This window comes from Hemiscyllium ocellatum, chromosome 3 (assembly GCF_020745735.1).
Source record: "Hemiscyllium ocellatum isolate sHemOce1 chromosome 3, sHemOce1.pat.X.cur, whole genome shotgun sequence".
Classification (NCBI taxonomy): Eukaryota; Metazoa; Chordata; class Chondrichthyes; order Orectolobiformes; family Hemiscylliidae; genus Hemiscyllium; species Hemiscyllium ocellatum.
The window spans coordinates 137,332,263-137,357,117 of record NC_083403.1 but is presented as its reverse complement, the minus strand read 5'-3'; the positions used below and the strand labels follow the sequence as shown (position 1 = coordinate 137,357,117).

General features: G+C 44.5%; 1 protein-coding gene across 3 annotated transcripts; it reads left to right on the top strand.

Moving 5' to 3' along the window:
• The first annotated feature begins 219 nt into the window (after positions 1-219).
• Positions 220-24,648, top strand: dusp23b (dual specificity phosphatase 23b). 3 transcript variants are annotated; one of them, XR_009647242.1, is made up of 4 exons: positions 220-309; positions 3,015-3,292; positions 23,117-23,357; positions 24,364-24,648. XR_009647242.1 is itself a non-coding variant. In XM_060853683.1 (4 exons), the coding sequence occupies exons 2-4, from the start codon at positions 3,026-3,028 to the stop codon at positions 24,369-24,371; spliced, it is 345 nt and encodes a 114-aa protein (XP_060709666.1). In that variant the 5' UTR covers positions 220-309; positions 3,015-3,025; the 3' UTR covers positions 24,372-24,647. The 3 variants fall into 3 exon arrangements, 2 of the variants coding, with proteins under 2 accessions (XP_060709666.1, XP_060709673.1); XM_060853683.1 differs by having other exon boundaries at positions 23,117-23,186; positions 24,364-24,647; XM_060853690.1 differs by lacking the exon at positions 24,364-24,648 and having other exon boundaries at positions 23,117-23,544.
• Positions 24,649-24,855: the final 207 nt, after the last annotated feature.

Sequence of the window (24,855 nt, the reverse complement as noted above, 5' to 3'; positions counted from 1 at the left end):
CACAAAAAAGATCAGCCATGACCTTATTGAATGGCAGAGTCCTCTATGTTCTCATGGCATAACTTTTGAAGAAGGGTTTAAACTACCATTCTATCTACATTGCTAGATTCCAATTATACAATGGAATTTATATGCTATTTTTAGTATGACGTACACAACATGACCCGCCTTCTTGGTGATGATGCTGCAGCGACCAATGCTGTGGTTGGCTCTAGCATGATAGGTTCCAGTGAGTGTTTATCGAAGGGGATCTTGTTGTGATTTCGCTTCCTGTTCTGTGGACTCTTAAGTGTTTCATTCAGAGTTACGGTAGGTGCTATTGGTACGTTGTCCAAATAATAAATGGATGCATGTTCTGTTATCCTAGCCAAAGGCATCTGGCATTTATAGCTGGGAATTTGCTTTGTTCGGGAGTGTTTTACTGCCTGTTATTAACTCCTCTTTCCCGACATGGGCACTTGAAAAGAAAACGGCTTAATCTTTGAGTCGCCGGCGAGTTAAAATGAACAGTTTCGGGCGACAATTACAGCTCAAAGTGGAACTTGCTGAGTGCTGATATTTCAGAGCTGGTGCGTTGCCCGCTCTATTAAATATGGTGAATCTGACCTCTTGGAAGGGCACATAAAGTTGAGGACGGGATTGGGTGTCAGAGCAAAAGGGTCTACATTTGGTCCGTGAAGTTTTTATAACAGATTCGAAAATGGGGAGGAAAAAAACACACAATTAGGTCCAGAAAAGTCTGTAAGGAGAAATTTTAACTCGATGATGTTTTCACTCGATTGCAAAACAATAGAAATGTAATAGAGGGAGCAGGAAGAACAAAATAAATGGTCTGTAATTGGACAGCGTGCAGGATAAATCAAATGATCGAGGGTGTAGTGGTGTGAGAGCCAAAGAGTGGTGATCTGTATACTGCAGAAAGAAAAAGTTGTGAATGGAATATAATGGGCTACAAAAAGAAACGAGTAACGACGCAAACAGGAAAACAAAAAGTTGGGGCTAAAGTTCTGATCTAAAGTCGTTGATCTCAATGTAAAGACCCAAGTTGGGAGTGGGGGGGAAGGATGCTTATTCCTTGATCCAGATGGAGCTTAATTGAAACATGAGCAAATTATAGGGAAGAAACAGCAAAGTCGAGGCTCAGCAACACGGGAATGGCCATCAGCATAGTCACCCATTTTCACCTACTTATAGTCTCGCTTATCAGCTTTATTTTTCCCTGAGCATACTATGATCTGTGCATTTGCCTTCATTGCTGGGTTCCCAGCCCATGTCTTTGGCATTTATACTGATCTTTTCTTAGCTGCAATCAGTTTGAAAGAAGAGTCAGTGTTAACTGTGCTTTCTCTCCACAGATGCTGCCAGACCTGCTGAGTTTCTCTAGCACTTTCTGATTTTGTATCATAATATCCATGATTTGTTAAGGGCAGGCTAGTAATGACCAAATGGCCTACTCTTGCTGGTATTTCTTCTGTTCTGATGCTAACATTTGGAGTGTTTTTCTGGAGTGCAGTGGAGGTTAGGTCATTGACCAACAATAATAGCTCACCTGATGTATATTTGGGATGAAAGGTTTACCTTTTGAAGAAAGGTGATCAAGGTGTGTCTAGTCGTATTGAAGATGGAATGAAGAAATAAGAAATCTACAAGAAGGTAGGCTTGGTATGTGGCCAAAATTTTGGCAAATGAATTTTGACATAGATAAGTGAGGTTATCTCTTTGGATCTGAAGAATAAAAAAGCAACTAATCATCTAAATTAGAGAAACTTTAAAATACTTTGTGTCCTTGTGCATGAATTGCACAAAGCTACTATGCAGGTATAGCTGGTAATAAGGAGGGCAAAGGGAATATTGATATTTTATTGTGAAAGGAATGGAGTGTAAAATAGGGAGGTGTTCTTGCAACTGTACGAGTCATAGTGATACAACTTCTAGATTGCCATATGCAATTTTTGGTCCATTTATTTGAGGAGGGATGTAATTGTACTGGAGGCAGTTCACTAAATTAATTAGAGATGAAAGGCTTATTATATGAGGAGAGAGTGACTTAACCCTTTGCCAAGTACTTTGTCAAACCCAAATCTACTATGTCCCCTCTATCCCATCCGACCCATATCTACTGCATCTCCTCTATCCAATCTGGTTCAGACTTCCTGGAAAACTCTAAACTCTACACAGACTCAATTTTCCCTTTCATAAAGCCATGCTAAATCTGTTTAACAAGATTATCATTTTCCAAATGTTCTGCTATTACTGCCTTAATAATTGATTGCAATAGTTTAAAGGGTTATGGGCAGTGGGCAGGAAAGTGGAGATGAGACATTGGATGAGATCAGCTATGATCCTATAGAGTGGCACGCCAGTCTGAAGGGGCTGAGTTGCTTACTCCTGCTCCTAATTCTTATGTAGATGAAAGAGTATTGATCTTATTGAAACACGACCCCGAGGAGACATTTTAGAGTGGATACTGGGAGCATGAATCATTGATGGGGGAGGAAGTAGAACTAGGGAGCACTGTTTAAGAATAACAGGTTGAAGTTGGAGATGAGAAGTTTAATCTCTGAGAGTTGTCAGTCTGGAAATCTTTCTCCCAGAAAGCAATGGAGAATGAGCCATTGAATTTATTTGAAGCTTAGTTGAATAGATGTTTGATAGATGAGCCAAGGGTTGTGAGGACAAACAAGAAACTCAAGTTGACAGCGTAAAGGAATAACAGATGATTTTGTTGAATGGCAGAGCAGACTCTAAGAGCTAAATATCCTATTACTGAAGACCTTTCTTTCCATGGAATGTGAACAAGGCTGAGTTAGTTTTAATAAGGCAGTTAAATGGTAAAGGAGACAGTTAGGAAAGTGCTATTATCGAATGACAGAGCAGCTCAATCACCTTTATAGGTTTCTTTGGATTTGGTGAAATCCTATGAATCATAGTGAGGCACATATTTTGGGCAGTTAAAAACTGTTAATCCTTGTTCTTAACATTTTACATGACACTAAATATTATTCTTTAATCAGGTGAATGAAAAATGGCATCTGCCCCACATAACTTTTCCTGGATTGAACCCAAAAAGCTGGCTGGGATGGCAATGCCACGATTACCTGCTCACTACCAGTATTTGTATGATAATGGCATTAAACACCTTGTCACACTCAGTGAGAGGAAGCCACCATACCACGATACTTGTCCGGGATTGAAGATCCATCATATAAAGATCGATGATTTTTGTCCACCCTCTTTTGAACAGATCAAAAGGTTTCTTGCTGTTGTTGAGGAAGCCAGTGCAAAGGGCGAGGTATGATTGGGTATTGACTATTTTTCTATATTGAAACACATACAATGTGTTGAATTTTATGGTAGGACATCTTCTGAACTAACAACATCTTCCTGTTAGGGAAAATATCACTTACAGGATAAGCTGTTGTCCAAATTTTTGAGAGACTTTGCTTTTCCAGGGTAACTTGAGGTAGCAGGACAAGCACTTTTCAGATTGAAAAGGTCCATTTGTAAGTTTGCATGATTCAGAGCAAAGAGTGATTTGACCATGACAGTTATTGGCATGCTTCTACTTCTGCATCAAGTCTGAAAGGTGACCAAATGTCTCTGATCCTGTGGACAAGACTGTTGATCAAGCTAATCTTGTAGAATTTCAGTGTTGGTGTGATGGCATAGAGTCATACAGTGTGGGAACAAACTCTTCAGTCCATACTGACCATAATCTCAAACTAAACACATCCCATCTGTCTGCTGCTGGCTGATTTCCCTCTAAACCTTTCCCATTCATGTACTTAGCTAAGTATATTTTAAACATTGTTACTGTGCCCACATCCACCACTTCCTTGAGAAATTCATACCACACGTGAGCCTCCCTCTGTGTAAAAAAGGCTTGCCCTCATGTAATTTTTAAATTTCTCTCCTCTTATCTTAAAAATATGCCCCCTTATCTTGAAATTCCCCTTCCTAGTGTTAAGACACCTACCATTAACCCTCTCTATACTCCTCATGATTCTATTAAATTCTATAAGGTCACCTCTCAACCTCCTACACTCCAAGGAAAAAAGACCAAACCTTTCTTCATAACTGAAATCTTCCATACACTGCAACCTCCTGGTAAATCTCTTCTGAACCCTCTCTAGCTTAATAATTTCCTTTCTATAACAGGGCGACTAGAACTGGACACAGTACTCCAGAAGAGGCCTAACCAATGTCTTCATCATGACATCCCAATTCCTAGTCCAAGAATCTCAACAATTAGCTGATCAAATCAAACACAACGTTCTTTCAGTTGTTTGTAATCAGCAGAGTAGAAACAGAATTCAACTGGCCAATGCTTGTAAAACCCAAACAAAATGTTTCCTGTTAGATGTGATTTCATTTCAGCACTTTCTGAACAATGTGTGGTTAAAAAGCTACACTAACACCCGAAATAAGATGTTCAGTTGAACTTGTGAAATGGATCATTCACATTTATTATAAACAACAAACATTCAAGCAGAGGGATCTGATCTCTGGAAATAAAATCAATATGTTCTAGTTTTATTTCTCGGTGATTCACCAGAAGCTTTGTGAATCAATAGTTCCCTGATGTTTTGTCCATGGAAATGCCTTGACGCATCAAAGTCAACTCCTCAACCAATCAACAGCTTTATACAAAAAAATAAAGAACTGCAGATGCTGAAAATCTGAAACAAAAAAGAAAGTGCTGAAGAAACTCAGCAGGTCTGACAATGTCTGGAGAGGGAAAGTAAGAGCTAACGTTTTGAGTCGAGTGATCCTTCATCAGAGCTATTGGTTTCTGTTTCAGTCAACATCATCTTCCCCCGTGGTGTAAATTGTTATGACATAATGAGTGCCATATAAAAAGCTTTGACACTATGTCTCTTTTTAAAATTTATTGCCGGCAATATTAACATTCCTTACTGCCAAATAACTTTTTTTTAAAAAATAAATTTGCTATTCTTCTCTTAGTTTCCTTTTATAGTAATTGCCATCTTTCTTTCTGACTCTGAAAGACAGCACAATATATTTGATACAGATTGAATTGACACTTAGAAATTGTGTGACTATTCTTCCGCATTATTGAGACGGAAACCGAATGGTCTCGTCTCTACGTGTTCGTTGGAAGGAGAGATCAAACCGGCTAGAGTTTGGAGCAAAAACACCGTTTATTACATAATCAAGACTGGCAAACTATACAACGAATTCAAAAGCATGCAAATTCGTTGGAGAAGGCGTTCTGTCTCTCCCTTCAGATCTGGTGCAGTTATACTTCGCGCTTCCTCGAGTTCCCGGTCAGGTTCCCCTTGTTCGGCTCTTTCATTGGTCGGTTCACCTGTCTGTGAATGGATTAGTGTCTCTATTGGCTGCCCCGAGATACCTGTCCAACTCCTGCTGTGCTGGACAATGGGTAGACATCCTGGGTTCGGCAGTTTCCGATCTTGTAAATTAAAAGTTTATTGTTTGGAAGGGTTTCCTCATTGCCATGCGTCTGGCTGTCTGGGCGTTCACAATAGTTCTCCATAGTTCAATATACAGATATTATCATTTAACATAGGACCCGAATGAGTTTGACGTCAGCGGAGGCATTAGCAAGTACTTTATCAATCAAGTGTAGTATCGGTGCGATTTACACTATCCGATAGTTACCGGTTTCCTTTATTAACAATGAGAGTGTAACAGGATGATCTGAAACTGACGGACATGTTCTAATCCCCCAGGAATGTGGCCCCAGGCAGACAGTCCTGCAGTGGCTGGGTTTATTTTACATGGCTGTGTTTTAGCTGGTATCTGACAGTGTCTGCTTTAATAATGGTGCTCCCCTCCCTAGCCCCAATGTAGGTACCCCGATAGCAGATTCTCCCCAACATTCCCTCCCTTGGCCTCGAAAGAGGCCACACCCCCTTATCCCGTAAGGAACGCAACCCCACGAGGCGACCGGTGTCCGGTGTTGTATCGACCAGACTCACCGGTTCTAGGGAGACAGTCATATGGGGATGAAGGGTGCCCTGAAAAACGCGCCGCTACACAATTAAGCAATAGATAGTCACAGCTGCATGCTAAGCTAAACTAATAGTTGAAGTAATGAGGCAGTGTCTGCAGAAATAACGAAAAGCACAGGATTAGACAAGCATTGCAATAAGTCATTCAGAGCTGGCGAAATGTACGCGAGTGCGTTAGAATGAGCAAGCCATTTAGTAAACGCAAGTCTGTAGTCGAAAGAGCCGGCAAATGTAAATAGGCGTTGTAAGTTTGGAAAGGGAGTAGGAACAGCCTGGTACCAGCAGGTAGGTACCCGCTAGAGATGTGGAACCCAGTGTGAAACTGTACTGTGCCCCGGTGGTCCTGTAGATCAGTATGCTCCAGAGAGCAGCAGTGCTGTCCAACCGTCCGACACGGATGCAGGCAGGCAGAAATCTCATCAAAGGGAGACGAACGGAGGCCACCCGTTCCGATGTCAATGCGCGACTGTGCCTGTCTTAGGTTGTCCCTCGCCCGAGGGATCTTACCCGTCATTGGCTAACCAGTCGTGCTGCATTGAGTACTCAATGCCGACATCTGTTTCACCACCCCAAGGACAGGCGTGGGCAGCTCAGTAGCATGGTCAGTGGCCTCCGAGGGTGGCTGAGGCCAGTCAGGAATACTGGACAGTCCGCAAAGGCCGCTTGCGAGAACAGCAGTGTCTCAATTGCTAAGGCACACAGTACATCTCACCCACCCACTGTTATGGAAGGATCAATTCACATATCCCCAATTTAAACGGGCAAAATAAATAAGTGGGGGCTCTTTGGACAACCAGGCTTCATTTAGCGTAAATGAAGATGAAAAGTTAGTCATGAGTACAACAGGATCAGACGAATTCGAAAGAAAGCCATTGAGGGATTAGGTTCTGCTGACCTGGAGCAATGAGAGAAGTGGTGCGTGCGGTGGCCTATGTGCTTCCAGCCAGCTCAGTATAAGATATGATGATGATGATTATGGAGAGGGGGGACAATGGAAAACTCTGGGCAAGTAGGAGATTTGTGGTGGGACGAAATTGGACTGTTCGCCTGAGGGGACTTGTCCCCCCAAACGAGATACAGAACGAGAGGTGCAAGTATAATCCTTGTGTATGCAAGAATCTGTGTGTGTGAAGGGCCGTATGTCATAGCCAAAAGAGAATGCGCAGGTGCTGCGGGCATATCGGACTTCATCCCTGTGTAGAGGAGAGGGAGAGAGAGAGAATCATAAAAGGATGGTCAGACAGGTCAGGACAGAAATTGTCTGTGTAGCACTTTCCTCCGTTTTGACACTTGAGGATTTGATCAGTTTGAGGGAAGTGACAGCCTTTAAAAGATACCCCGGGAAAAGAATCATAAAGGAACCTGGTGATCCTGCTGTTCTCAGCGCGAACCAGCGCCTTGCAAAAGATACGAACAGATGAGTTGGAGAGGAGTACTCGCAGTTGAAGAGACTGAAGGATTTGGGCAGGAGCTGAGTATTGATCCCTGTGGGAGGCGATTGTATGTATGATGCCTTCAAGCAAAAGGCGACGGCAAAGTGCTGCCGATACTGTAGGTGCGGTGGAGGGCAAAAGAGAGCGTTGGCCAGGAGTGTAACAGAGAAAAATGAAAGGCAGGCGTGAGCGCCCACAGTGCAACAGAGGGGTCGGGAACCTTTAAGTTTGCAGTGGCGGTGGCACCATTTATTATTTGGAGATGACGTGAGGAATCCTGGTAGCAAACCTCAGGGAGCATGAGATTGGGGAAAGAAGCCATTTAGTTTTTTGGAGACGACGTGACGAACCCTGGTAGGAAACCTCAGGGAGCATAAGACTTTGGAAAGAAGATGGGGCGCAGAGCACGGCAGTGGAAGCATAGTGAGTGAAATGCCCTAATGGAGAGATGAGGCCCGAAGATGAGTTACTGTGTCCTGGTAGAAAACCTCAGGGAGCGTAAAACCTTAAAAAGAGATGGAGCGTAGGGATCAGCAGATCCTCAATTCAATGAGAACCAGGTGAATTCAATGCAGGCTGAGTGAAGGACAAAGCTGAGACGACCTCAGATCCGGCGGTGACCATAAAGTGTGTAGGTTTGGGAGGAGACGATGAAGGGGCGTGACCACGGCGTGGGGAATGGAGAGTGGGGTGTAGGATAGGGCAGTACAATCGGCAAGAGGAGTCTGTACTAGATTTCAATGGGAAGGTTTGGTACTGACTGGCAGTTACAGGTTGCATGTTAAACGCATTGGAGAGTGTAGCGTCAGGCAGGTAGACTGGCTGGCATCTTCACCCCGCATGGTTGTCAATACCCGCTTTAGGGACTGGAAATGGCAGTGTCTGTGGCAGGAGTAGGCCAACCCTCCCTAGCCGCAAACTTGAGGAGGGTGGGATAAGTAGCAGGAGGAAATTGCTTTAAAATGAGCGTCCATAATGCTTTAGCGAAAGAAAAAATCTGTGGACTTGGGAGAAAGGATAAAAATGGGTTCGTGAGAAGGGGCAGAAAAATTTGGAGGGCATAGACGGAAGAAGGAGTAGGTGGGCCCCCCCTCATTCTTGGCACTTTGTGAACACGAGGGGAAAAGGGATGGCCTAAACAATCATGTCGGCGGACAAAAAGATGAGTGAGCGGCCGCGAGGAAGAGAGATGGGCCAAGGACCCTGCTGTGTGCTGAGTAGGACGTCCTAATTGGAGGCCTGAGGCCTGTGACCAGCGGGGGAAAAAGAGAGAGAGACAAAAATAAGTGGGTTGGGGGATATTTGGGCAGTGGGACGGCCAAACACTGGACCTACAAAACATTGTAAATGAAAACGCACAGTATGGTGATACGGCAATGTGCATGTTGTTGGTCGGGACGTGATAGTTAATAGTGAAAGGTACAACCTGTCGAACAAAATGTGGTTAGAGGCATGATTCATATCGACATCCCAGTAACTGAAGAGGACCTGTTCATCGAGCAATCCCATGGAGTAGGGCAATGACGCTTGAGAGACCCATTGGTGTTGTGGTGGCGCGGTAGTTGAGCTAATAGGGTGGCGGAATGTCCGCAGGCGAGCAGCCCTTTCTAGACTGTGCAATCCTACCAAGAGGGAGCATTCGCGCCTAAAGCGAACGGGCACCGTCCCAACTGAGCGTTCGCGCCAAAAGTCTGCTGGCCCTGCCCAACCTGGGCCTTCGCGCCAAAAGCAAGAAAGCCCGCCAAGAACTAAGGTGACCCGCCCAGAGAAGGGTGCCCTGCCAAAACAAGGGTGAGCAGGGGACACCCCGGGATTGTCCGTCTTAGGATTCCACAACCGTAGTGTTATTAAAATAAAAAGCTCCACCATCCCTTCCTGCGCCCCCTCCCTACATCCAGGTATTCCTTTCCAAGTATAAGAGTAATTAAAAGTGATAGTGGGGGAACAAGCGGTATTTAATCCTAAAAATCAAGACGAGACTATGGAGAAAAATCCCAGACCATTAAGTGATCAATCCCAAGCCGCTAAGTGTAGGGAACAACACTCACGTACTCCGACAGCAGTAAAACTGCGTTCGGCTGCTGGGCGGCTTCCCACGGTCCCTCTCCGTCACTCAGGCTGTCGGCGCCGGTCCACTGTACACCGAGACCTGGGATGAAACATTTGCTGCGACACCTCCGTTCGCCACGTCTGTTAAAAATCACTGCACTCACTCACTCACTCCCTCTCTCACTGGGCCGGCCCCACACTGGTTTTCAGCCACATACATGCCAACCCACGCATACTGTCGGTGTGTCCGTACTCTCGTCTCAGCCTGTCGCAGTCCCTTGTCCCCAGTTTTAGTGACATGTTTGGCAGGGGCGTCCGAAATGACTGGGGCTGTGGTGGAGGTACAGTGGCCCCCTTGCCACTGCGGGTTGAATGTGATTAACAGTTTCGTCTTACACCCCGGGGATTTTTCGGCGGTCGGTGGTGCCCAATCAGTAGGGGGTTTCCCTAGGGCTATTGTTTGCCGCACTGAATACTGCGGCGAGAGTAGGTGACCGTTTAAAATTTTGGTCATTAGCGCCGTATCTGTGAAGGTCTCTTTTAGTCTCGTCAATATCAGGTCTTTTTGGGCGGGCGCTTGGTTAAACACTTGATCCAGTGCTGTCTTGTGCACTGTTACACTGTCCAGTAATAATTGGGCATGCCAAGTTACGTCTGTGCCAACCGTGAGGTGCCACCAGGGCACTCCGGGGCGTAATGGTCGAAATTGGGTCATTTTTGGTGGTCCAAAGTTCAAGTCCCCCATGACGGATCTCACCTGGTGGGTACCGCTTTAAAACCAGTGCGTTTTTCAAAAGCCTGACCTTCGCGTGGCAGATTTCTGCTCTTAACAACCGGTCTAAGGCAAACGCCTGTGCAGGTAAACGCTATCCAGGAGATGAGATCCGCCCTCTGTCCCCTTAGGATGCTAGCAGCGAGTGTGTCTATCGATAGTTGTCAGAGATAAAGTGCTTACTAAAAAAGAAAGGATCCAATCAGTCAAGTGCGGTCAGCGCTGTATTAATTAATTTCAGAAAGCGTCCAGGCTCCGTAAGCCACGCTTTTACCTTAACTCAGAAAGCTGCGTCCAGGATCCGAAATCCACGCATAAACTTTACTGAAAAATCCGCGTCCAGGATCCGAAATCCACGCGTAAAACTCAAACTCAAAAAACTGCGTCCAGGATCCGAAATCCACGCATTAACTTAACTCAAAAACTGCGTCCAGGATCCGAAATCCACGCGTAAAACTCAACTCAAAAAACTGCGCATTAACTTAAGGCTAGCCATGGATCAATTAGTCACTTCAGTACCGCGAAAACAGGCAGGTATTAGTGAAGAAGTGAGAAAATAGCTTACCAGTATGGACTCTGCAACGTTGCTGCCAAACTGATTTAAAAGTACTGTTTGTGTTGGTGAGGATCAGGGAGCAGACAAAGACTGACTAACTAAAAAATTTTACCTACTGGAAGTCTTTGCTTTAACAGGCGCTTCCTCACCTTTTAAAAGTTCGGCCGAAAGTTTGTCTGCCCTCCGGTCCGCCAACGTGGCCAACTTGCGGTCGTCTCTTTCCCTTCCCACGGTCAGGCTCACCATCTGTTGAGACGGAAACCGAATGGTCTCGTCTCTACGTGTTCGTTGGAAGGAGAGATCAAACCGGCTAGAGTTTGGAGCAAAAACACCGTTTATTACATAATCAAGACTGGCAAACTATACAACGAATTCAAAAGCATGCAAATTCGTTGGAGAAGGCGTTCTGTCTCTCCCTTCGGATCTGGTGCAGTTATACTTCGCGCTTCCTCGAGTTCCCGGTCAGGTTCCCCTTGTTCGGCTCTTTCATTGGTCGGTTCACTTGTCTGTGAATGGATTAGTGTCTCTATTGGCTGCCCCGAGATACCTGTCCAACTCCTGCTGTGCTGGACAATGGGTAGACATCCTGGGTTCGGCAGTTTCCGATCTTGTAAATTAAAAGTTTATTGTTTGGAGGGGTTTCCTCATTGCCATGCGTCTGGCTGTCTGGGCGTTCACAATAGTTCTCCATAGTTGAATATACAGATATTATCATTTAACATAGGACCCGAATGAGTTTGACGTCAGCGGAGGCATTAGCAAGTACTTTATCAATCAAGTGTAGTATCGGTGCGATTTACACTATCCGATAGTTACCGGTTTCCTTTATTAACAATGAGAGTGTAGCAGGATGATCTGAAACTGACGGACATGTTCTAATCCCCCAGGAATGTGGCCCCAGGCAGACAGTCCTGCAGTGGCTGGGTTTATTTTACATGGCTGTGTTTTAGCTGGTATCTGACAGTGTCTGCTTTAATAATGGTGCTCCCCTCCCTAGCCCCAATGTAGGTACCCCGATAGCAGATTCTCCCCAACAGCATCCATCCACTCCATTTTCAAAAATAATTGCTTTTTGAAAAATTAGTGGAATTCTCTAAATTCAGACAAATGAGTGAATATAGTAGTGTTGAATTGATGTAATTTCATTGTGTTAATCTAGTCAGAACCTTTAAATCTACCCTGAGGAATTAGGTAGTATATGCTATTTTTAACTGCAATTTTGATGTAAATTTAGCTTTGACTAATGAGAAGAAAATATCTCTGCTAGTTGTAATAGTCTCCTACAAGATGCATTTTCTATTTTGCTTGCAAAACTTGTGACTCTTGGAAGCTGTGTGTGGTTAGAATTCTACTGCTACAAAGTTGCAATTAAAATAGTCAGAGATGACCCGCTGAATTTTTGTCTGGGTGTGGATGTACATGTGCCACATTTACCATTTTGGAGGAAGTCTGTGATTTCCTTCTCATTCCTTACCCCTTGTCATATTCCTCTGGCTTTTCTTTTGACAGTTGGAAACGCCTGATGTGCCAAACACATTCTCTCCAATTTATTTCTCCAATTTAAAAGGGGCTGGGGGAGAGAAGGTCAAATTTCTTCCTCTCTCTCTCTCTCTCTCTCTCTTTCTCTCTCTCTCTTTCTCTCTCTCTTGTTGTCTCTCTCTCTCTCTCTCTCTCTCTCTCTCTCTCTCTCTCTCTCCTCTCTCTTCTCTCTCTCTTCCCCTCCTCTCTCTCTCTCTCTCTCTCTCTCCTCTCCTCTCTCTCTTCCCCTCCTCTCTCTCTCTCTCTCTCTCTCTCTCCTCTCTCTTCTCTCTCTCTTCCCCTCCTCTCTCTCTCTCTCTCTCTCTCTCTCTTCCCCCCCTCTCTCTCTCTCTTTCCCCTTCTCTCTCTCTCTTCCCCTTCTCTCTCTCTCTCCTTCCCCCCTCTCTCTCTCTCCTTCCCCCCTCCCTCTCTCCTTCCCCCCCTCTCTCTCTCCTTCCCCCCCCTCTCTCCTTCCCCCCTCCCCTCTCTCTCTCTCTCTCTCTCCTTCCCCGTCCTCTCTCTCTCTCTCTCTCTTTCTCTCTTTCTTCCCCCCCTCTCTCTCTCTCTCTCTCTCTCTTTCCCCTTCTCTCTCTCTCTCTCCCCCCCTCTCTCTCTCTCCTTCCCCCTCTCTCTCTCTCTCCTTCCCCCCCCTCTCTCTCTCCTTCCCCCCTCTCTCTCCTTCCCCCGCCTCTCTCTCTCTCTCTCCTTCCCCCCCTCCCCCCTCTGTCTCCTTCCCCCCCTCTCCTTCCCCCCTCCCCTCCCCCTCTCTCTTTGTCTGTCTCTGTCTGTCTGTCTGTCTCTCTCTCTCTCTCTCTCTCCTTCCCCCCTCTCTCCTTCCCCACCCCCCTCCTCTCTCCCACCCATCCCTTCTCGGGGAAACTTCCTTGTAGTTCACCTTATCTATGCCACTCATGGTCACCTCCCCATCTTCTATGCTCCAGTGACAACGTTCCCACCATTCCTGGCAACATCCTGATAACTCTTTGCTGAACTGTCTCCAGCGTAATAATAAAATTCCTGTAACAGGGCAACCAGAACTACACACAGTATTCCAGAAAAAGCCTCACTAATGTCCTGTACAACTTCAACATGACGTCTCCTTTCTCATGCACTTGGGCTCATTGTTAAGACCTTTGAGTGTGGGGTGAAGGAGTTGTGGGGAGCATGAGAAGACAATAAATAATGGAGCTGCTTCTGGGTGGAGCAGATGTGTGTATTGGATCTGCCTCTGCTAAACACATGCATTCCAAATCCTGTTCATCATATATTCATTTTTTAAATTCTTGCGAGGTTGTAATGATTTAAGAAGAGATTCACCTGTACTCCTACAAAAAAAATAACAAGAGATATCAGTATCTCCAGCTCTGGGTAGAAAATCTGGGTTCAGGATCCACTTTTTGATGTGGTAACTTTGGCTCCCAGTTAATGAATGAGGCTGAATTACAGACACCACAACATACCATGGAGGGGGATATTTTCTGGCAGAATGTTATAGCCTTTCAGATATGATCTTCCGATTGGATTTGTGGTTAAAGGTAGGTAGGTTTGACTGAGAGTATGGCATTTTTATGGACCCAGATGGTAGAAGGCAATTGCTCAAAAGGTTTGAAGTTCTTTCTGCTTTTAGAACATAGAACAGTACAGCACAGAACAGGCCCTTCAGCCCACGATATTGTGCCGACCACTGATCTTCATGTATGTACCCTCAAATTTCTGTGACCATATGCATGTCCAGGAGTCTCTTAAATGTCCCCAGTGACCCTGCCTCCACACAACTGCTGCTGGCAATGCATTCCATGCTCTCACAACTCTGTGTAAAGAACTCGCCTCTGACATCCCCTCTATACTTTCCTCCAGCCAGCTTAAAACTATGACTCCTCGTGTTAGTCATTTCTGTATTATAGACACCCTAATAGTCAGAGGGAAATTGAGAAACAAACTTGTAAGGAGATCTCAGTTATCTCTAAGAATAATGGGGTGGTTATGATAGGGGATTTTAACTTGCCAAACCATAGACTGGGACTGCCATAGTGTTAAGGGTTTAGATGGAGAGGAATTTCTTAAGTGTGTACAAGACAATTTTCTGATTCAGTATGTGAATGTACCGACTAGAGAAGATGCAAACCTTGACTTACTCTTGGGAAATAAGGCAGGACAGGTGACTGAGGTATCAGTGGGGGAGCACTTTGGGGCCAACGACCATAATTCTATTAGATTTAAAATAGTGAGAGAAAAGGATAAATTAGAGAAAGGCAAATTTTGATGGTATTAGGCAAGAACTTTCGAAAGCTGATTGGGGCAGATGTTCGCAGGTAAAGGGACAGCTGGAAAATGGGAAGTCTTCAGAAATGAGATAACGAGAATCCATAGAAAGTATATTCCTGTTAGGGTGAAAGGTAAGGCTGGTAGGTGTAGGGAATGCTGGATGACTAAAGAAATTGAGGGTTTGGTTAAGAAAAAGAAGGAAGCATATGTCAGGTATAGACAGAATAGGTCGAGTGAGTTCTTAGGGTGTAAAGGCAGTAGGAGTATACTTAAGAGGGAGAATAGCAGAGTAAAAAGGGGACATGAGACAGCTATGGCAAATAGAATTAAGGAGAATCCAAAGGGTTTTTACAAATACATTAAGGACAAAAGGGTAACTAGGGAGAGAATAAGCCCCTCAAAGATCAACAAGGTGGCCTTTGTGTGGAGCCACAGAAAATGGGGGAGATACTAAACTAGTATTTTGCATCAGTATTTACTGTGGAAAAGGATATGGAAGATATAGACTGTAGGGAAATAGATGGTGACACCTTGCAAAATGTCCATATTACTGAGGAGGAAGTGCTGGATGTCTTGAAATGAATAAAGGTGGATAATTCCCCAGGACCTGATCAGGTGTACCCTAGAACTCTGTGGGAAACTAGAGAAGTGATTGCTGGGCCTCCTTGCTGAGAAATCTGTATCATCAATAGTCACAGGTGAGGTGCCGGAAGACTGGAGGTTGGCTAACATGGTGCCACTGTTTAAGAAAGGTGGTAAGGATAAGCCAGGGAACTATAAAGTAGTGAGCCTGACGTTGGTGGTGGGCAAGTTGGAGGGAATCCTGAGGGACAGGATATGCATGTATTTGGAAAGGCAAGGACTGATTATGGATAGTCAACATGGCTTTGTGCGTGGGAAATCATGTCTCATATCCTTGATTGAGTTTTTTTGGAAGAAGGAACAGAGGATTGATGAGGGCAGATATATGTGATCTATATGGACTTCAGTAAGGCATTCAACAAGATTCCCCATGGGAGACTGATTAGAAAGGTTAGATCTCAGAGTACAGGGAGAACTAGTCATTTGGATACAGAACTGGCTCAAAGGTAGAAGACCTGGTCGAGGGTGGTGGTGGAGGGTTGCTTTTCAGACTGGAGGCTTGTGACCAGTGGAGTGCCACAAGGATCGGTGCTGGGCCCTCTACATTTTGTCATTTACGTAAATGATTTGGATGCAAGCAAAAGAGGTAAAGTTAGTAAGTTTACAGATAACACCAAAATTGGAGGTGTAGTGGACAGCGAAGAGGGATACCTCCAGATTACAACAGGATCTGGACCAGATGGGCCAATGGGCAGAGAAGTGGCAAATGGAGATTAATTCAGATAAATGCGAGGTGCTGCAGTTTGGGAAAGCAAATCTTAGCAGGACTTATACACTTAATGGTAAGGTCCTAGGGAGTGTTGCTGAACAAAGAGACCTCGGAGTGCAGGTTCATAGCTCCTTGAATGTGGAGTTGCAGTAGATAGGGTAGTGAAGATGATGTTTGGTATGCTTTCTTTTATTGGTCACAGTATTGAGTACAGGCATTGGGAGGTCATGTTGCGGTTGTACAGGACACTGTTGGAATATTGCGTGCAATTCTGGTCTTCTTCCTATCGGAAAGATGTTGTGAAACGTGAAAGGGTTTAGAAAAGATTTACAAGGATGTTGCCAGGGTTGGAGGATCTGCGCGACAGGGAGAGTCTGAACAGGCTGGGTCTGTTTTCCCTGGAGCATCGGAGGCTAAGGGGTGACCTTTATAGAGGTTTACAGAATTATGAGGGACATGGATAGGGTAAATAGACAAAGTCTTTTCCCTGAGGTTGGGGAGTCCAGAACTAGAGGGCATAGGTTTAGGGTGAGAGGGGAAAGATATAAGAGACCTAAGTGGCAACTTTTTCACGCAGAGGGTGGTACATGTATGGAATGAGCTGCCAGAGGATGTGGTGGAGGCTGTTACAATTGCGACATTTAAGAGGCATTTGGATGGGTATATGATTAGGACGGGTTTGGAAGGATATGGTCCAGGTGCTGGCAGGTGGGACTAGATTGAATTGAGATATCTGGTCGGCGTGGATGGGTTGGACTGAAAGGCCTATTTCCATGCTGTACATCTCTCTGACTCTGTGACTCTTAAGTGTGAAGTGGAATGATGCAGTTGGCCCAGCCACTTTGTTTTTAACAAAACAGAGTTTATTTACAAGATAATGAAATGAAACACAAACAAGAGAACAGAATATAGAATAACTTAACCTATCTGAAAACCCAACAGATTATCCCAACTTAATGATGCTGTTCCAAATACTTACAATAATCCCCATTAACATGCCTTGGCAAAAAAGATAAAATCAAACACCGGATCTTGCAGAGGAGAGAGAGAGAGAGAGAAAGATGGCAGAGAGATTTGGCATGGAACACCTTTTTCCATGGAGCTGTTTCTTGGACCAGCAGCATCAAGACTGACTGACTTGCCATAACAAAGTCAGAAAAGCTGAGCTGGGAGAACTGTCCACCCCGTTTCGTTGTATGTGTTTTTCTTTAATTTTGAAAGCCATTTTCTTGAGGCAATATCTGTTAGCTATAATCAAATTGGCCATAAAACCCTTCAAACGTAGACCTCCCGGAGTCTGTGTCGTTACGACCTCCTGAGAAAAAAAAAGCCGAGGACAACATGACCTTGTTAAAGGAGCAGCATTGTCACACTATGTTGCCTAACCACTGATGAGGCTTGGAGTATTTTCTGAAGGCTAAACAGAAACTTGGAATGGGAAGGAGGAAGAACCGCAAGGATAATCATCTTTTGGATTATTAACTGTGCTACTGGTCAAAATAGCAGAAAACAGATAAGAATAATGAAATGAATAGGTGGCTCAAAGGCTGGTGCAGGAGAAGTAGGATCTAGTTTGTGGGACAATGATACCAGTACTGAGGAAAGTGGACTTTTTGATCTGCACCTAAATTGTGCCGGGACCATTGTCTACAAATTTAGAAAGTGCTGTGATTTGATAATTTTAAAAATTATTTCAGGAACTTGGGATAGACAAGGAAATTAGAAAGAATTCTAATTTCTGCTTGTTGAAGAGTTTAGAACTAGGGATATAGTCTTAAGAATTAGAGTTTTACGTTTTCAGGAATGAAATTTGGATATAATTCTCTACATAAATGGATGTAGAAGTTTGGAATATTCATCCGCAATGCTGATTCATGATAGATTTTATGTTAATTTTAAATTTGAGATGATATTTGTTCAGTAAAGATAAGGAAGTATTTGGCGTACAGGCAGGTCTCCAAAATTAGATCATAATGGCAAGACAGGCTCTAGGAACTAAATGACTAACTCCAGTTCCAGTGTTCCCATATTATTACATTGAAATAAATTGTTTTCTGGTGAGTGAATGGGGTTTCCAACAAGGGAACATGGAGATGAATCATCGAATTATACAGTACAGAAGGAAGCAACTCAACCCATTCATATCTGTACTGGCTCCTGAAAGAGCAACCCAGTTAGGCCCACTCTTCAACTTTATCTCTGTCGCCCTCTAAATTCATTACTGTCAAATGTATATCAAACTCTTTTCTGAACCCTTCTGTAAAATCCACTTGCATCACTTTCCCAGGTTGTAAGAAATGTGAGAATAATGTCTGCTACAGAGAACTCACAAAGAGTCGCCCAGTGTTGGCGTCGACCTGAATATGTGACTTGATGCGTGTTAAAATTCCATGGAAATTACAAATGATTCAACCTTTTAAAACCTTCTCATTAAACATTGAAGCTTAAGAGTTTACAATTGGTCAACATATGCTTCATATTTCCATGTAATTATAAATACATCTATAATTTTCTATAGCCTAACCTGGATTGGATGGATCTTATGAGATATGGAATGCAAATAGAGAATTGTTTTGCTTGGCGTCATGCATCTCTGCAAGGACTTGTACATGCACATCTTCACATCTTGGGAATTGAATTGTAAAGGGCGAGACTTTCTACAAAATTTCTAAGTAGACCTCCCGCAAAAAAAATTCAGATGGCGACACTGAAGAACGATCCAGACGTTAAAAATAGTTATGCAAGGATATTTGTTTATTTGTTTATTTGAAATTGGGTTTGACATCATTGTCTCAAGAGTAATTTTTGCTTCATTCATTTAGATTGAAATCAGCGCTGAATTAAGATGATTATTTCTTGTCTAGAAGCTGTAGTTGTTTGCAGAATGATGTAGTTCATAACAGACAACAAAGGAATTTGTAATTCTATGATTAATCTGTATTAAGAGACAACAGGAATAGGTGGATATTTTATTTTATCTTAGTGAAAATATGGATATAATTTATTCCCTAAAATGCTGAATTTCAAAATTCATGTTAAAATGTAACTTCAAGATCATTGATAATTTTTAATTGCATTTGTTTTACACCATAAAATAAATAGGATAGCTTTACAACTTTTTAAAAAATCAACATTGTTAATAGTAATTTCTAGACTAGAGTGGGTACTGGAAAAGCACAGCAGTTCAGGCAGCATCCGAGGAGCAGGAACATAGACGTTTCGGGCAAAAGCCATTTATCAGGAATAGAGGCAGAGTGCCTGAAGGGTGGAGAGATAAATGAGAGGGGGGTGGAGGTGGGGAGAAAGTAGCATAGAGTACAGTAGATGAATGGGGGTGGGAATGGAGTGATAGGTCAGGGAGGAGGGTGGAGTGGATAGGTGGAAAGGAAGATAGGCAGGTAGGACAAGTCATGGGGACAGTGCTGAGCTTTGGAAGGTTGGAGCTGGGGTGAGGTGGGGGAAGGGGAAATGAGGAAACTGGTGAAGTCCACATTGATGCCCTGGGGTTGAAGTGTTCCCTGGTGGAAGATGAGGCGTTTTTCCTCCATGTGTCAGATGGTGAGGGAGCGGCAGTGAAGGAGGCCCAGGACCTCCATGTCTGAGTGGGAGGGGGAGTTGAAATATTGGGCCACAGGGCGGTATGTTTGATTGGTGCGGGTGTCCCAGAGATGTTCCCTAAAGCGTTCTGGTAGGAGGTCTCCTGTTTCCCCAATATAGAGGAGACTGCATCGGGAGCAATGGATACAATAAATGATATTGGTGGATGTGCAGGTAAAACTTTGGATGTGGAAAGCTCCTTTGGGGCCTTGGATGGAGGTGAGGGAGGTGGTGTGGGCACATGTTTTGCAACTCCTGCGGTGGCAGGGGAAGGTGGCAGGACGGGAGGGTGGGTTGTTGGGGGCGCGTGGACCTGACCATGTAGTCACGGAGGGAATGGTCTTTACAGAAGGTGGAAAGGGGTGGGGAGGGAAATATATCCTTGGTGGTGGGGTCAGTTTGGAGGTGGCAGAAATGTCATCAGATGATTTGGTTTATGCAAAGGTCGGTAGGATGGAAGGTGAGCACCAGGGAGGTTCTGTCCTTGAAATGGTTGGAGGGGTGGGGTCTGAGGGTGGAGGTGCGGGATGTGGACGAGAAGCATTGGAGGGCATCTTTAACCACGTCAGGAGGGAAATTGCGGTCTCTTCAAGAAAGAGGCCACCTGGTGTGTTCTGTGGTGGAACTGGTCCTCCTGGAAGCAGATACGATGGAGGCAGAAGAAATGGGAATATGGGATGGCATTTTTGCAGGAGGTAAGGTGGGAAGAGGTGTAATCCAGGTAGCTGTGGGAGTCGGTGTGTTTGTAAAAAAAATGTCAGTGTCAAGTCGGTTGTCATTAGTGGAGATAGAGAGGTCCAGGAAGGGGAGGGAGGTGTCAGAGATGGTCCAGGTAAATTTAAGGTCAGGGTGGAATGTGTTGGTGAAGTTGATGAATTGCTCAACCTCCTCGCGGGAGCACGAGGGTGCACCAATGCAGTCATCAATGTAGCGGAGGAAGAGGTGGGGAGTGGTGCCGGTGTAACTAAGGAAGATGGACTGTTCTACGGGTGCCCATAGCTATCCCTTTGGTCTGGGGGAAGTGGGAGGATTCAGCTAAACGAATGAGTGTGTCAGTGGAAGGGTATTGTTGGGGATGTCGGGAGAGGAAGAAACAGAGGGCTTGGAGGCCCTGGTCATGGTGGATGGAGGTGTAAAGGGATTGGATATCCATGGTGAAGATGAGACATTGGGGGCCGGGGAAACGGAAGTCTTGGAGGAGGTGGAGGGCATGGGTGGTGTCTTGAATGTATGTGGGAGTTCCTGGACTAGGGGAGATAGGACAGTGTCGAGGTAGGTAGAAATAAGTTCAGTGGGGCAGGAGCATGCTGAGACAATGGGTCGGCCAGGTGGTCAGGCTTGTGGATCTTGGGAAGGATGTAGAACCGGGCAGTGCGGGGTTCCCAGACTGAGGTTGGAAGCTGTGGGTGGGGGATCTCCTTAGGTGATGAGGTTCTGTATGGTCTGGGAGATGATGGTTTGGTGATGGGGGGTGGGGTCATGGTCAAGGGGATGGTAGGAGGAGATGTCTTTGAGTTGGCGTCTGCCTTCAACGGTGTAGACGTCAGTGCGCCAGACTACCACTGCACCCCCTTTATCCGCTGGCTTGATGGTGAGGTCGGAATTGGAGTAGAGGGAGTGGAGGGCTGCGTGTTGTGAGGGTGAGAGGTTGGAGTGGGGGAGGGTGGTAGGTTGAGGTGGTTAATGTCTCAACGGCAGTGGGAATGAAGAGATCAAGGGCGGGTAATCGGCCAGCGCGGGGTATCCAGGTAGATGGAGCGTGTTGGAGGCAGGCGAAGGGGTCCTTGGAAGGTGGGCGGGAGTCCTGATTGTGAAAGTAAGCTCGGAGGCAGAGGCAGCGGAAGAAGTGCTCGACGTCACGGCGTGTATTAAATTCATTGATGCATGGGCGGATGGGGATGAAGGTGAGTCCTTTGCTAAGGACTGATCTTTCATCCTCAGTGACCCTCCTGTCCTGGCACTTTCCCCTGCCACCGCAGGAATTACAAAACCTGCGCCCACACCTCCTCCCTCACCTCCATCCAAGACCCCAAAGGAGCCTTCCACATCCATCAAAGTTTGACCTGCACATCCACCAATATCATTTATTGTATCCGTTGCTCTCGATGCGGTCTCCTCTACATTGGGGAGACTGGACGCCTCCTCGCAGAGTGCTTTAGGGGACATCTGTGGGACACCCGCACCAATCAACCACACTGCCCTGTGGCCCAACATTTCAACTCCCCCTCCTACTCAGCAGAGGACATGGAAGTACTTCACTGCCGCTCCCTCACCACCTGACGCTTGGAGGAAGAACACCTCAGCTTCCGCCTCGCAACATTTCAACCCCAGGGCATCAACGTGGTCTTCACCAGTTTCCTCATTTCCCCTTCCCCCAGCTCCAAACTTCCAGCTCAGCACTGTCCCATGACTTGTCCTACCTGCCAATCTTCCTTTCCACCTATCCACTCCACCCTCCTCTCTGACCTATCACCTTCACCCCCACCCCCATTCACACATTGTACTCTATGCTACTTTCTCCCCACTCCCACCCTCCTCTCATTTATCTCTCCACCTTGCAGGCACCCTGCCTCTATTCCTGATGAAGGACTTTTGCCCAAAACGTTGATTTTCCTGCCCCTTGGATGCTGCCTAAACTGCTGTGCTTTTCCAGCACCACTCTAGCCTAGAATCTGGTTTCCAGCATCTGCAGCCCTTGTTTTTACCTAATAGTAATTTTTTGTCTTTTTTGCATTTATTTAGAATCCTTTCTTAACTTTTCATAAACATCCACTTTATTAAAGACATTTGTGTCACCTATTGCATTTTACACTTGTTTGATAGTGAGGAATTGACTTGTATATATCTCCTGGAATTATCGTGGCACATAAATATTTGAAGTTGGTGCATAACTTGTCTGATAATTAAAAATAAGCTGACTAACTGAATGAACTGTTGCTTGCTGGTAAAAATGCAAATAAAATGGTTTGTAGTTTAACAATGGGAAACCGTTTCAAGAACATTAAGTTGTCAGAGTTTCAAAGTATTCCACTGAATGGGAAAAAATTGCAGTGTTGGCAGATCAATGTGAGGGTAACCTTGACTGAGTTAACATTTTACTGGCTTACTAGTTCATAAACAAACAGAAAAACTGCTGGGGGAGTTCAGCAGATCTGGTAGCATTGGTGGAGAGAAAGCAGAATTATTGTTTCACATTCAGTGACCCTTCTCAGCTGCTTCAGATACTGCCAGACTTGTTGAGTTTTTCCAGCAATTTTTGGTTTCTTTCATTTCAGATCTCCAGCATTTGCAGTTCTTTGTTTTATAATGGTCTCTAAGTAAGTGGGAATGTCTTTAACTGCCAATTATACTGGCAGTGGACCTTGGAAAGGTTATGTGCACACTTGCATTCCACAATAATATCTATGCAAATGGGCAACCAGAAATAATAATAGTAATTTAGTGGCAAAGTAATTGTTTACTGTTGTGAAATAAAGAATCTGACTTGTCCCGTAATAACATCAACTGGCTTCCATAACACTGTGCTGCACTCTTTTGATTCATTCACTAACTGGCTTCTTTCACTTAATCTGTTTCTAGGGAGTTGGAGTCCACTGTCTTCATGGCTTTGGGAGAACTGGAACGATGCTTGCTTGTTATCTTGTAAAAAGTAAGAAAATAACAGGAGTTGATGCAATTGCAGAAATACGAAGGATTCGTCGTGGTTCTATAGAAACCCATGAACAAGAAAAATCAGTTATTCAATTCTATCAACGTACAAAATAAGTAAATTTCAATTATTACCATTGTACAAATGGTCTATTACGATTTTTCCACAAGGGTAACTATTTCCAAGCTTTCTTTTTAGTTCAATTGATGGCCAGTACAGACACTTTTGTTTAAAACGATAAAACAAGTCTTGCCATTCTGGTATGCTTTACTTATGTCCACTGTTACAAAATCAGTTTTTTGTTCGTATCCTGCACAGTTTAATCACATTGTTGTGTATTTTGGTGTATTAGTTTGATTAGAGCTTGTTTTCTGTTACAGTTTATATGCCTAGATATAATTCACTATTTTAGTTTGATACTCTAACCTATAATGTTGCAATATTCTACATTGTGCTCGGGACGTTGTGCATTTTAAGATTTGTGATGAATGAATAAATAACTGTGCCACCTCTTAGTGGGTAATTAATACTGCTCCAAAAATGTTCAAACAAGCAAAGCTAGCTTTCTTCACATTAATTGACAATATATTATACTTGGCTGTCTCATTATGTTACTGTTGGAGTTTTTAGCTGCTTTATCAATGACCTCCCTTCTATCATTGGGACAATAGAATTAGAATTCCTACAATGTGGAAACAGGCCCTTCAGCCTAACAAGTCCACACCAACCCTCCGAAGAATAACCCATACCTTGTACCCGATATTTACCCTGATTAATGCATCTAGCCTACGCATCCCTGAACGCTACGGGCAATTTAGCATGGCCAAATCACCTAACCTGCACATCTTTGGATTGTGGGAGGAAACCAGAGCATGCCCACACAGACACAGGAAGAATGTGCAGTTGCCCAAGGTTGGAGTCGAACCCAGGTCCCAAGCGCTGTGAGGCAGCAATGCTAACCACTGAGCCACCGTGCCACCCTAAATGTGAATGATCTCTGATAATTTCACCATGTTCAACAACATTCAGATCTTCTCAGAAATTTGAGTAATTTATGGCCATGTACCTCATTCATGCCAAGACTGACAGGTGGCAAGTAACATTTGTATCTCTCAAATGCATAACAATGCCCATTTCTAACAAGAGGGAATCTAAGCATCTTATTTTGACATTTCAGTGGTATGATCATTACTGAATTCCCCTGCTGTCAACATTGGGGTTCGAGGAGGGGCTGGAGGACAGCTCATCACCATTGACCAGAAACTGAACCAGACTATTCTTATAAATACTGTGGATACAAGAGAGATCATAAGATATGAATTCTGTAGCTAGTGACACACATTCTGACTTCCCAAAGTCTGTCCATCATCTACAGGTCAGGAATGTGATAGGAGCCTGAAAGACTGCAGCTGAAAAATATGTTGCTGGAAAAGCGCAGCAGGTCAGGCAGCATTCAAGGAGCAGGAGAATCGACGTTTTGATGATCCCCGAAGAAGGCTTTATGCCCGAAATGTCGATTCTCCTGTTCCTTGGATGCTGCCTGACCTGCTGCGCTTTTCCAGCAACACATTTCCAACTCTGATCTCCAGCACCTGCTGTCCTCACTTTCTCCTGAAACACAGCAGCCCCAACAACACTCAAGAAGCTCAACACCATCCAGGACAAAGCA